Source organism: Mobula hypostoma, chromosome 22 (assembly GCF_963921235.1).
Source record: "Mobula hypostoma chromosome 22, sMobHyp1.1, whole genome shotgun sequence".
Taxonomy (NCBI): Eukaryota; Metazoa; Chordata; class Chondrichthyes; order Myliobatiformes; family Myliobatidae; genus Mobula; species Mobula hypostoma.
Window position 1 is genome coordinate 21,360,707 of NC_086118.1, and position 13,258 is coordinate 21,373,964.

Consider the following 13,258-nt stretch of genomic DNA (forward strand, 5'->3'; position numbering starts at 1 on the left):
TTAGTGTTTATCCCCATTCAATAATATAAACTAATCACACTATAGACGACAGAAACTAAGAGAATGAATCAACAATCTCAATTTCCACATTAAAACTACAACTAGATTTCATAACTACTTCACTAATGGCCTTTCTTTGGGTGGCAACTTTTGCAGGCTGCCCCAGAACATCCTTAGGATCTGCTGGTTGTTCACGCAACCAATACATATCACTGTATGTTTTGATGTACATATGATAAATAAATTAATCTAAATCTGAGGTCAGAAGTGAGGTTGTTTACTGGTGATTGCACATTGTTCCAATTCTATTCACAACTGCTTGGCAAATGTTGTCCACAGCTGCCTGCAGCAAGACCTAGACAACATACCAGCATGACAAGATAAATGGCAAATTATACACAAGAGAACACTTAACTATCCTTGACACTGAATGGCATAACCATTGTAGGGTTCACCTACATCAATGTATAGGGTATCACCATTGAACAGAAACTCAGTTGTAAATCCTTTATTAAAATGGCTTTAGCAAGAGAAGGTTAGAGGTTGGGCATCCCGCACTGATACTCTTTTGCTGCACATTCTTTCCACTATCAGCAAGATACAAGCTTGGAAATTTGTGCCATCTTCTCCACCTGCCTGGAAAAATACAGCTCCAATGGTAGCCAAGATACTCAATATAATACAGGACAAAGCCACATAATTGACAGGAACCCCAACCACTAAACAATTCATTTTCTTAACTTCTGCTTGCCATGGCTGCACTGTATATCATTTACACCTCAAAGAATGACAAGAGCTTCAGATGTGTGGGAATGACAGTGCTGCACATTCCCTTCCAAACTGTACACTACCCTGACAATGAAACATATCACGGTCCTCCAGGGTCAAAATCTTGGAACTCTATCAACGTGGATTCTTGAGTACCAACACCCTAAGTCATGGTGTCATAGAGTTGTGCAGCATAGAAAAAAAGCCCCACGACGCCTACCCTGACCTTTTTTGTCCATCTATATGAATCCAATTTGTCCATATTAGGAGTGATTCATAATCTTAAGAACTGCAGAGGTTCAAAGTTGTGGCCTAACACCATCTGAAAGGCATTTAATACATTTTGCATTGCATATTTCTGATAAAAATGGAATACATTTTAAAAAGCCAATTAAACAAAGCAATGTGCAAAACGCTGAAAGCATGTACGACCTTTTAAACTACAGCCAAACAACTCTATTTAGAACTAAAAATAATATATTACCCAATTAAAATGCTCTCATTGTTGCATCTTATTAGAGTGATTATTGAAGGACTTTCTGAAGTTCACAGTTGTACAACGTAATTTAACACACTATCCAAACCAAACCAGAACAAAAGCACTGCCACTTAAAGCAGAATAATTTACTCATATATTAAAATTACTTGCTTTAATTTAGAAAAGAGTGCATTCTTGACACGTGCTCATCACTTGCAGGGCCAGCATTTATTGCCTGTCAGCAATTACCCTTGGGAAGATGATTACTTGTTTCCCCGAGGAGCTTTACACAGTGCTTGAAGATTACTGTGTGCAAACTGGATAGCCCATATTCTATGTTATAATAATCATCACACTAGGTATTTTACGGGCTGTAAGGTGACTTGGGATCTCCTCAAAGTGACATGAAAAGCCCTACGAAATTCAACAGTAAATGAAAAGATATTTTTTAAAAATAGAAATATTGAAAATCTGAAATAAAACAAAAAATGCGGGAAACCGGCAGCATGTGGACAGAGAAAAAGTTAATGTGTGAAGTGTCCCAGGCCTGAAGCAACAACTGTTATAAATCTGAAAACAGACAAACACAAAATGATTGACAAGTGCCTACCCTCAAACAACTAAACCACGTCCACTGCACTATTCGAGAACATACTGGCGTCTGGACCAATTCATGTGCCCTTCCATCAACTGCCAATCAGTTCCGATAATAAACGTAAATATGGAGTGTCTGTTTATCAGAAAATAGCGTAGGAACTTGATGAACATTACCATCTTTCAAGGTTTATTTGCAAGGTTATAGAAGATCATTGGACAGTTGGAGAATCTGCTCTTTACCCAATCTGACCCCAAACCACAGCTGGAAGTGAACCTTATAATAAGCAATGGAGAAGAGCAGAAAGTAGCCCAATTACAAAAGAATCTGCAATTAATAGATAAGAGTGGTGATGGGTGGTGGGGGAGGAAAGAGATGGTGTGATAGCCCATTGAGTAGACTGGTTGCATATTATCTAGAGTGTAGAAGAGAGAGGTTTCAATGAAATTTACACCATTTTTATAGGGCTCAACAAGTTAGAGGTAGCTTCCCCTGTATAGGGAGCCCAGAATCAACTGTGACCCCTGACTTACACTCTTTTAAGTTCACTTTTTCACATAGCTCTTTTATCCATTTATTTGCACCTTTCTTTTGGCACGGGCCACTCTCCACTTATCTCCTTTACACAATATAAAGTTTCCCCTCAGCTATGGTTTGGGGTTAGATCAGTTCAAGTTGAAATTTCGAAACTGTTCAATGGTTTTCTACAATAGGGGAAGACAATCTCTAGCCCACATGATGATGGTGGTGGTGGGTGGAGAGGCTCAATCAGAGTTTTTCAATAAGACTGACAGATTATTGGACATTAAGGGAATTGAAGGACATTGCAGGAAAACTGAGATGGTGCTCGACAGTGACTTCTTGGAGCTCATCAGCAGAAACAGCTTAATTTCTACCTTTAATGTCTCTTTTTTTCCCTTTACAAGGTGGATGGGGTTCTGTCAAAGACCCTGACCCTAGAGCTACACTAAAACTCTTTTTTTTTTGCAATGATGAGACCCGCTCCCAGGGGTCATCGACCGGTCGGTTTTCGGTATCCCAAGGACCTGAGGCTTTGCGGCCCTGGGGACAAGCCCATTCTACGCCAGTGCCGCTGAGTGAAGTGTCACGGGAGAAAACGGAACATCGGGAAAGGTGGATCAGCTGTCAGGGGCCCCGTACTTGGATCACACTCTTTTTCTCTTTGGTGGGGGTGAGTTTGTTGCCGATTCTCAAGTCAGAGAACTCGGGGTAAAAAAGCAGCATGGCTGACTGAAACACCATAAATCAGAGAGTTGTTTGTCTTTGTTGTTCTCCCCTCTCACTGTGAAAGGGTGACACCTTTCTGTCCCTTTATTAGAGAGCCTGCGTTATGTTGAATCGTCGGGTGAATGATTAGTCTTTGTTTTACTGCAGATCATGGTCTTTCTTGGGGGCTTTAATATTGCTTGCTTAGTGGGTGGAGGGTGCTGATGTGTTTTTTTTTGCTGACATAACTGGGTGAGGAGAAGGGTCATTGCTTATTGCATGGGTGGAGTAGGGGGGTTGGGGTGCTAACAATTTTACTGTCACTCATTCTTTGGGGCACTCTGTTTTCGTAGGTGTCTGCGAAAAACATGAATTTCAGGTTGTATATTGTATACGTTCTCTGACATTAAATGGAACTATTGAACAATCTTGCTGAATAGCAGAGCAGGTTCGAAAAGTCAAATGGCCTCCTCCTACTCATAAATGTTTATCAAGGAATTAACGTTGAAACATATGCGTAAAAACATTGAAAAAAGCCCATTTTCAATAAATATCATAAATTGATACAGGTAGACCTGTAAATGGGATATATGTGTGTAATACCCTGGTTAAGATTTCTACTGCTATGCTGTAAGATAGTTTACTTTAGCAGTTTTCTGTAAAAGCAGTGAACCATGCTGGAAAGAGTGTTTCGGCTTTGGCTAAAGTTAAGGAGCCATGTTGTCCAATTTAGGAATGTGTGTCAGCCAATCAGGATTGCGGGACGTGAGAGAAAGTTCTGGAGAGCTGTCGGGAAGAGTTTTCTGATGAACAGTAGTCTGGTTTGAGGTTTTGATGGGAGCTGTGGAGCGGGGTACAAGGGAAGATGCCGCAGTATGCCGTTGGAAGGAGAGTTCCCGTTGCAAGAAGTGCTTTGCGCAGATGAATGGCTCCAAGGAGGAAGGGCCAATACTCCTGAGAGAGAGCCTGTTAGTTCGAGATGGTCTTCGAGGGAAGTTTGGAATGTGGCGAGTGCTTTCACACAGACCACAAGACATAGGAGCAGAATTAGGCTCTGGGTCCAGTGTGTAAGTAAAGAGATACACCCCCGATTACTCCAGTATGAGTTCCAATGGTCATGTGCACATTGGACTTGTTTAACTGTAACGGATCCTTTTATTTTCTTTTCTTTTTCTGTAACCATTTGTTAAAACTTGAAAATCTGGTAAAAAAAATACTTTCTTTATAATTTTACACTGGTGTGCGCTCTGTCATTTATGGACTACTGAAAACTGTGTATGGGGCAGTATTTAAGCAACACACACAAAATGCTACAGGAACTCAGCAGGTCAGGCAGCACCTATGCAAAGGAATAAACAGTCGATACTTCGTGTCAAGACCCTTCATCAGGACTGGAGAGGAAGGGGGACGATGCCAGAATAAAAAAAAGTGGGGGGAAGAGAAGACGACAAGCTAGAAGGTGAGAGGCAAAGCTAGGTGGGTGGGAAAGGTAAAGGGGCTGGAGAAGAAGGAATCTGATAGGGAGAGGAGAGTGGACCAGAGGAGAAGGGGTAAGAGGGATCCGGTTGAAGATGGCGGAAGATATGGAGAATGACAAGATGGATGCGGAGGCTTATGGGGTGGTAGGTGAGGATAAGAAGAACTCTATCCTGTTAGGGCAGCAGGAAGGTGAGGAATGGAAAAGATGCGGGTGAGGGCAATATCAATGGTGAAGTAAGGGAAATCCCATTCTTTGAAGAAGGGGGGTATCTTTGATGTCCTGGAAAGGAAAGCCTCATCCAAGAAACAAATGCAGCAGCGATGAAGGAACTGAGAAGAGGGTATGTCGTTTTTACAGGAGACAGGATGGCAAGAAGGCTTATGTTTTGTTGGCCTTCTTTATTCATGGGGGGGGCAGTGTTGAGTTCAAGAGCCGCAAGACAGTGTTGCAGCTCTATAAAACTCTGGTTAAACCACACATGCACTACTGTGTTCAGTACGGATGCTTCATTATAAGGATGTGGAAGCTTTAGAGTGGCTGTAGGGGAGATTCACCAGGCTTTTTGGAAGCATAAAGGGAATGCCCTTTTCCCAGGTAGCAATGGTTAATACAAGAGGAATTAACTTTAAAGTAACTGGAGGAAAGAATTGGGGATGTGTGTGTGTGTGTGTGTGTGTGTGTGTGTGTGTACACAGAGAGTGGTAAATGAATGGAACACACTGCCAGGGTTGTGGTAGAGGCAGATACATTAGAGACATTTAAGAGACTCTTAGATAGGCACATGGATGAAAGAAAAATGGAGGGTTATGTGGAGGGGAGAGTTAAGATTGATTTTGAAGACGGTCAAAAGGTCGCCCTAACTTCGCGGTCCGAAAAGGGCCTGTACTGTTCTATGTTCCGTAAGAGTGATGCCAACTCTAATTGCTGCTGATAAGGAAATAGCTTTTATTTTGCAGAAAGGAATCTAATGTGAACAAGGACACTCTACAATACCATCCATTCAGATATCTGGTTAGAGTGCTCATTTGCATTGGTAGAATTAACTCATTAAGCTTGCTTTATTGTCATCTTGATAGATGTATGGTTGAGCCAGTCTTATTGAAATGTTTTATCTCCACAAAGATAGTGAAGTTTAACAAAAGAGTTATCTGCATCTGTTTTATACTCATCAGAAATGGAGAACTTAAAATCGGTCTGGGGTTTCCCTCGATTTCAAAACTGAACAGTTCATCTGCAATTGTAAACTTCAAAAGGAAGTTACACTTCTGCACCTCAAATATCACAGTCAGGAAAAAAAAAGCTATGGGCTCAGGAACAAAACACGATTTCAGCATTCCTTGGGAATTCTCTTTAAGACAATCAATCACATACTTGAGGAGACCATTTCAATGTGTGCAAGGGGACAGCTACACTTACTACTACTGAAGAAATTGAATTGCTTTATCATTTCCTTTCGAAGAATCATAGAAGATTTATGACATACAGTGGAAGCATCATATCCCTAATAGTTGAAAAACAGTTATCCAGACTAACCTCACCTTCCAGCACTGTTTCTGTAACCCTCTAGGTTATGGCTCTTACAGCACAAGTCCATTTTTAAATTTAGGGATGGAGATTTATGTTTCTTTCACTCCGTCAGTTTGCAAGCTCCAGATCCATACTACTCTTGATGGAAAATATCTTGTCAATATCCCTCTAAACCTTCTGTCAATGACTTTATTATATTCCCTGGCTTTTGACCTTCCTTCTAAATGAAATAGACCCTTTATATTTATCCACATAATTCAATGCACTTCAATTAAATCTCCCCCCAAACTCTTCTGTTCCAAACAAAATTACCCTCAACTAACCAATCTTTCCTCAAAGACAACTGTTTTCAGTCATGGCAACTAACGACGTCCTTCAAGAAAGGGCCTCAGCCTGAAACGTCCTTTATTCCTCTCCCAAGATGCTGCTGGCCTGCTGAGTTCCTCCAGCATTTTGTGTGTTTTATTCTGGATTTCCAACGTTTGCAGAATCTCTTGTGTCTATGTCTAGGCCATTCTGGTACCCTTATCTTTCTTCAGCCATCTTTATCATACATGGCTCCAGACCTAACATGGTGAGTCTCAATTATTCTGTTCAAGGACAGTGAAGTATTGGTCCATACCAGTGGTACTGACAGCAATGTCCTCAATCAGAACAATTTTTAAATAATCTTCAAAAATCATCTGCACACTGTCCAGCGCAATCACATCTTTCTGGCAGTGCAGTGACCAGAAACTGTGGCCTAATTAGTGTTGCAGTGCATGTCCTCCCTGCTTTTATATTCTCTTCCATGCTAATGAAGGAAAACATCCTATATGATATCTTAAACATCTTATAAATTTATCAACTAGTCTAGCTACTTTTAAGCTGCTGTATTCTTTTCCTCCAATGTTTCAGCATCCTACTATTTACTGTGTATTTCCTCGCCATATTGGGCATCTTTTATAGCGTCCTCTCATATTTCTCCAGTTTGAATTCCATTTGCCAACATTCTCCCCAACTGGCTACATCATTTACATCTTCAAGTTAAGCTACGACACCCTAACCCAACTCCCTAGTCATCATGGACTCTCCTTCACTACTGAGCAAGTGAGAAGGTCTCCGGGGAAACTCAGACATGGTAAAGCATTAGGACTGGATGGTGTGAACCCCAAGGTCCTGAAGGAGCATGCTAAGCAGCTGTGTGGAGTTCTCCAGCGCATTTTCAATCCGAGTCTCAGCCTGGAAAGGGTCCTGACTGTGTGGAAAACAGTGTATGTAGTCCCAATATCGAAGAAGGGCCAACCGAAAGTCTTGAATGACTACCGTCCAGCGGCTCTGACCTCACACATCATGAAGACCCTAGAAAGGCTAGTCTTGGCTTACCTCCAATCTCTGGTCAGATCAGCCCTCAATCCCCTGCAGTTTGCCTACCAGGAGTACACTGGAGTCGATGATGCTGTCATCTACCTGCTGAACAGAGCCTACTCCTATTTGGATAAGCAAGAAGCACTGCGAAGATCATGTTTCTTTGCCTTCAATACCACACAGCCATCATTGCTGGCGGAAAAGCTGTGCTCGATGCAGGTTGGCACTTCCATTGTATTCTGGATAATGGATTACCTGACTGGCAGACCACAGTTCGTGGGGCTTCAGAGTTGTGTGTCAGACATGGATATAAACAGCACTGTGGCCGACAGGGGACTCTACTGGCTCCATTCCTGCTTATCCTGTCTACCTCGGACTTTAGATACAACACTGAGTAGTGTCATCTGCAAAAAATTCTCAGCAATAGTTGGGTGTATAAAGAGACAATGGGAGGATGAACACAAGGCCCTAGTGGTGGACTTTGTGAAATGGTGCAAGCTGAATCATCTGCAGCTCAACATCAGTAAGACAAAGGAAATGGTGATGGACTTTAGAATGGCTAGGCCTACATGCTCCGTGTTACTATTGACAGTGAGGATGTGGTGAGGAAGTATCTGGGGGTGCATCTGGATGGCAGACTCAAGTGCAGCACTAACACAGAGGCTGTGTACAAGGGCCAGAGTTATCTCTACTTCCTGAGGACACTGAGGTCCTTTGGAGTATGCAGGCCTCTCCTTCAAATGTTCTACCAGTCTGTTGTTGCCAGTGCAATCTTCTATGTAGTGGTGTGCTGGGGTAAGGGCATCAACACAGATGATGCCAACAGGCTCAAGAAACTGTTATAGGGGTCAAACAGGGCACACTGGTAGTACAAAGGACCCTACAGAAAATTGTGGCAATTCTGGACGATATTTCTCACCCTCTGCATGCCACCTTGGCTGGACAGGGAAGCACTTTTAGGAATAGACTGAGGCAAGACTGAGGCAATGGCACTGCTCCGAGAGCACTATTTGAGGTCATTCTTACCTTTGGTCAATAGGCTGTATAATGAGTCAACCTATAGCCGGGGAAGTGATAACCCCCTCCTGTTAGACTGTTTGAGCTAACTTATTTTTTTAATTCTTTCTTACTTCTCTTCTAATATTTGTACATCTGTGCACTTGAAATGCTACTGTGACACTATAATTTCCTTGGGATCAATAAAGGTCTATCTCTGCAACTCGAGCTTCATTTACTCATTAATCCTGCCCTTCCTATATTTATTTCTACAGACTCCAATTTTGAAGTTATTGATCATCATTCCTTGTTTCTCCTTTTCTGGCTCATCACCTATTTTTGCTCAACTGCTCTGCATGACTTTCAATATTAAGGCTCTGCATAAATTCTCTTCAGTTACCACAGGCAGCTTAGCGTGGGTTGAAAGCAGAACAATTAAGAAAGTTTAAAATATTGATGAACACAAATGATTCTGCAGCTGCGGGAAATCCAGAGTAACACGTACAAAATGCTGCAGGAACTCAGCAAGTCAGCAGCGCCTATTGAAACGTCATCCGACCCGTTGGCTCTTTATTCCTCTCCATAGATGTTGCCTGATATGCTGAGTTCCTCCAGCATTTTGAATGTGTTAAAAAAAATTCTCAAAGAGCAATAAATAATTCCAGACAAAGAAATAAACAAAAAAAATATTTGCAATGGTCGTCAGCTTTTTAGAGCAATAATGTTCATGTTGCAATCAGTAGCTTGGATAAAACTCCAGTTTTGAACTTTTGTATGGTAATTATATTAGATTTATTCATTGATCACCATTGCTGTTACTGCAGTGAAAAGGTGTTAACTCACTGCATCACTCAGCTCCTAACAGTGCTACTATGATAGCAGGAAGCAGAGTCTGAAGAGTCGTGAAACGAGAGCCTCGATGATCAGAGCACTGATAAAGGCTACAAATAATGTGAAAATTACAGGAATCCAGCATATATGTCAACTAATTTGAAAGATCATTTATAGACCTTGTGGTTAAAAGTTATGATTTGTTCACAATTTTAAAATGTAAGCACAGAGGTTTTGATTCTTAAAATTATCTTAAAATTTTACGAAGTAATTAGCTTTATAGAAGTGCAAATTATTCTTGCAAAAATAATGCAACCTTCCCTGTAAGCAGGTCTATCAACATTATGAGTATGTTAATGCAAGTTAGTCTTTAGCACCTTACAAGATCTCCTTTGCTGTATATTTATTGGTCAGAAAAGTTAAAATCAGTCAGGAAGATCTCGTGCAGTGTGTTTGGACACGTAAATATACACAGTTTAGAAAGATAATTAAAATCTTAAGCATGCATATAACCAAAGAAGAGGAAGAAATAAGATCAGAAAATGGTGGTAACACGCAATAGGTCAGATAGCCTCCACAGGGAAAGAACCAGAGTTAACGTTTCAGCCACACAAAAAAACATCTGCTATAAGAATTCAGTGGGTCAATCAGCATCTGTGGAGGCAAAGGGATGATTGATGTTTCAGGTCAAGACCCTGCACCAGCACAGAGTATAGTGGGAAGATAGCCAGCATGAAGAGGTGAGAGGGAGGGGTGAAATATAGACTGTGGGATGATGGGTGGAGCCTGAAGAGGTATGGGATGATGGGCAGGTGGGGCCATGTGGGGATGGGTGGGTTGAGTTTTCAGAAAGAGGCTGTTGGAGAAAGATGTGGAAAAATGGGCAGCTAGAACTCCACGAAGGAAGAGGAAGATAAAGTGGGATGCCGGATTGTGTGTGCACAGACCATTCTGACATAGATTTGTATTTGAATTCAATGATAACTGATAGAGTCACCAAGCAGAGCAAAGTCAAGTGTCATAAGGAGACAGGAACATATACAAATATTACAGAGAATTCTTTGGATTATTTCTTTCTCAAAGCCACAAAGAATTTGTATTATTCTTTGTGCCTTTGAGAAACTTTTGAATTAGAATTTATTTAAAATCTTACGTCCATCCCACAATGCGAGGGAGTAAAAATCTTTGCGTTATATCTCCGATGCAATGTACAGACACGTGAATTTAAAAGTCTAACGGCTTTTGATGAAATTGCAAAGAGCACCAGCAGGAACTGCTGACAAACTGGGGTAAATTTAAACACGAATCATAAAACTACAGGTTGGTACTTAAGAGATGCTCAGAACTTCCAGTTTCTGCAATATTTACAATGAAAGGTCAATTGGTGAGAGAAGGCAAGGTGAATTCACAAGCTAGCATTCTATTGTAAAGCCTCTCTGGTAAGGCGCTATAAATCAAAAAGGGTTTGAAAGGCTGCCACATTATCATAGGTGCTGTGTAAATATCAAGCAACAAATCACTTTTCCCATTAGAAAAATGAAAGGCCATAAGGAAATAACCACTTAGCTTTGAAATTACCAGTTTCGGTACTTACACAACGAGGGTGTTCAAGGGCTGCATCATACTGTAGTCTCACCCTCTGTGGCATCATGACATCATCCTGTGGCAAATAACATTCATTATTCAATGCAACTCAAACAGACAGACCAGATGAGTTCACCTGTACACGTTACAATGACTTCACTTCAAGTCTGGTTCAATCGCAAACCCATTGGGTGGGTGAAATCAGTAGGCTTCAACCAAGTCTAAATGTGGTCACTTTGATATGGCACTGCTGCTGTTGCAATGACGTCCTCCAATCCCATACTTTCAAAATGGCAATGTACCAACAATCTGGAAGTTATTTAATATCAATCCTGGATGTGCTCCGAATTCCAAACATAGCCATCTTTTATCACTTTGTGAGGGAAGTCAGACCCACTCTCAACTCTATAGGCCATGACTATCAAATGGGGTCAGAATGCTACCAACCGTCTCTTTCCGAATATGTACATTTAAAATAAATAAAAAGACAAATTTTCAGCCATACAAGAGTTAAATGGGACTCAATGGGCTTAAGAAATTTATTGGCTCTCAGAATTCTTAATGTATTGCAATTACTGTGCCAGGAATTCATCTGTCCATTTCAGGATTAGTCTGTTTTCAGTTTCAGACTTGGCTTCAAACACGCCTACGCTGGTGATTCAGTGGGCCGAGTTGTCCTGGATCCATCACCCTAATCTGAGTCACCGTCTGCATTCTCCTCACACCCATATTAACTCAGTACAGATGCACAGATGGAACCTCTCTAGCCCTGTGACACAAGGTGCAGCAAGATCCGAACAGTCCATAAGTATGGGGGAGGCAGAGATGAGAAGAAATCCCCCTATCCAAGAATACCCTGATGGGCTTTAACAGAAGGCAAAGCTGAGGGCAGAAACTTTCAACTTGTGGCCTGGCGAAATAGCCAAGAATTTATAACTGTGTCTAGCATTTGGACATTGAACTGAATCATGTTCAGGCATTCGTTGCTGAAACATGCACAGGACACACTGACTGATGACACTGACACATCAGTCACTACACACCACTGCTGGAATCCACATGGAACTCAATGGCCCAGTCTCAATGGTCCCTTCCAGCAATATACCTAGGAATCCACCCCTCCAATCCCACACCAGGTCAGAACTGAAGTGAGCGTGTTGACCACATTTCAATACCAATCTTACCGTGCTAACTAGAGAAAACGAATAATATTTTAACTAAAACACTTAAGTCTTTGAACTAGAGTAAAACAATTGTGTTCTATGTTATTAATGAATTAAATAAAGCATGCGAATAATTTGTGTTTTTAATTTTCACATGATGTAAAAACTAGTAAGACTGTGCATGTGTCTGGAGGCACTGGACAGAATGGAGTTGGAAATTTCTGAAGGGAATCTCCAGAAATCAGCTACCACAGAAGCTTCAGATTTCCACATATTAAACACTAGCGGCCAAGCACGGCACTCCATTAAAGCAGGATGGGGCACACGGACACCCAGCTCTGTTGCCAGATCCACTGTTGTATCCATCGATGGAACTAGGACATGTGGAAGGTCAGGTGAACCACGTGGGGCCTTCAGTGCTATACAGGGCTTTGTCAGACACGTGTTAAAATGCAGGTGCAGATAAATGTTTCCCTTTGTTTATTTCTAAAAATTATTTGTTAAGGCTTTAAAGTTCTTGTAATTAAACATTTTAAATGAGGAAAACATTAAATTTATTTTATCATCTTTGAATATGATTAAACAGCCTGCCTCAGTCTCTTGGAGGCAAAGATCAGCTCCTTTGGCACTCGGCACCAATAAACAGGAAGTGTGGCTGGGCAGGCAGGGACCTCAGAGGGCAAAATGGTTCCAACAAGATTCAGATGTTTAAAAATTATGAAATTTCTTGACAGCTTTGGCACATGGCAGAGCTCCAGCTGCAACCTTGCCTGTTGTCAGAGCCTGGAGTTTTCTAGGGAGGGCCACAGGACTGCACTGCCTAAAGCCTCAACTCCCTGTTGAAAGTGTACAACGAGATTCTACCAATATATCTCTACCAGGTTACATGGGCATGGGTAGTAGACAGGAGTCTTCATAATTCTGCCTATTAAAAATGATTAAAATTAGTCCTTGCACTAATGCACAGTGTAATGAATTGATCTGTATGAACAGTATGCAAGACATGCTTTTCATTGTACCTTGGGTGTGTGTGACGATGTTAAACTGATTCCAATTTAGATACACAAAAAAAATTCCAATATTCAAAAAATAACACTTGACCACTATTGCTCTGCGACTACTAAATTTTGGACTCAAGTGGCTGCAGGAGGACCGGAGAACATACATTTTTTTCTATCAAAGGTGTCATCACTAAGTGGAGTTGCCCCTGTAAAAAAATATTGTTACCTAAAGAATGCCAATTTCTTGCAATCTTCCAAGAA

At 41.3% G+C, this 13,258-nt stretch overlaps 1 protein-coding gene across 1 annotated transcript in view; it reads right to left on the reverse strand.

Moving 5' to 3' along the window:
• The window catches only part of b3gntl1 (UDP-GlcNAc:betaGal beta-1,3-N-acetylglucosaminyltransferase-like 1), a 374,862-nt gene that overhangs the window by 320,629 nt on the left and 40,975 nt on the right, over positions 1-13,258 (reverse strand). Inside the window, exon 5 of the mRNA XM_063030766.1 lies at positions 10,844-10,909. Within this exon, the coding sequence (XP_062886836.1) occupies positions 10,844-10,909 (66 nt within the window). The remainder of the gene's footprint in view (positions 1-10,843; positions 10,910-13,258) is intronic.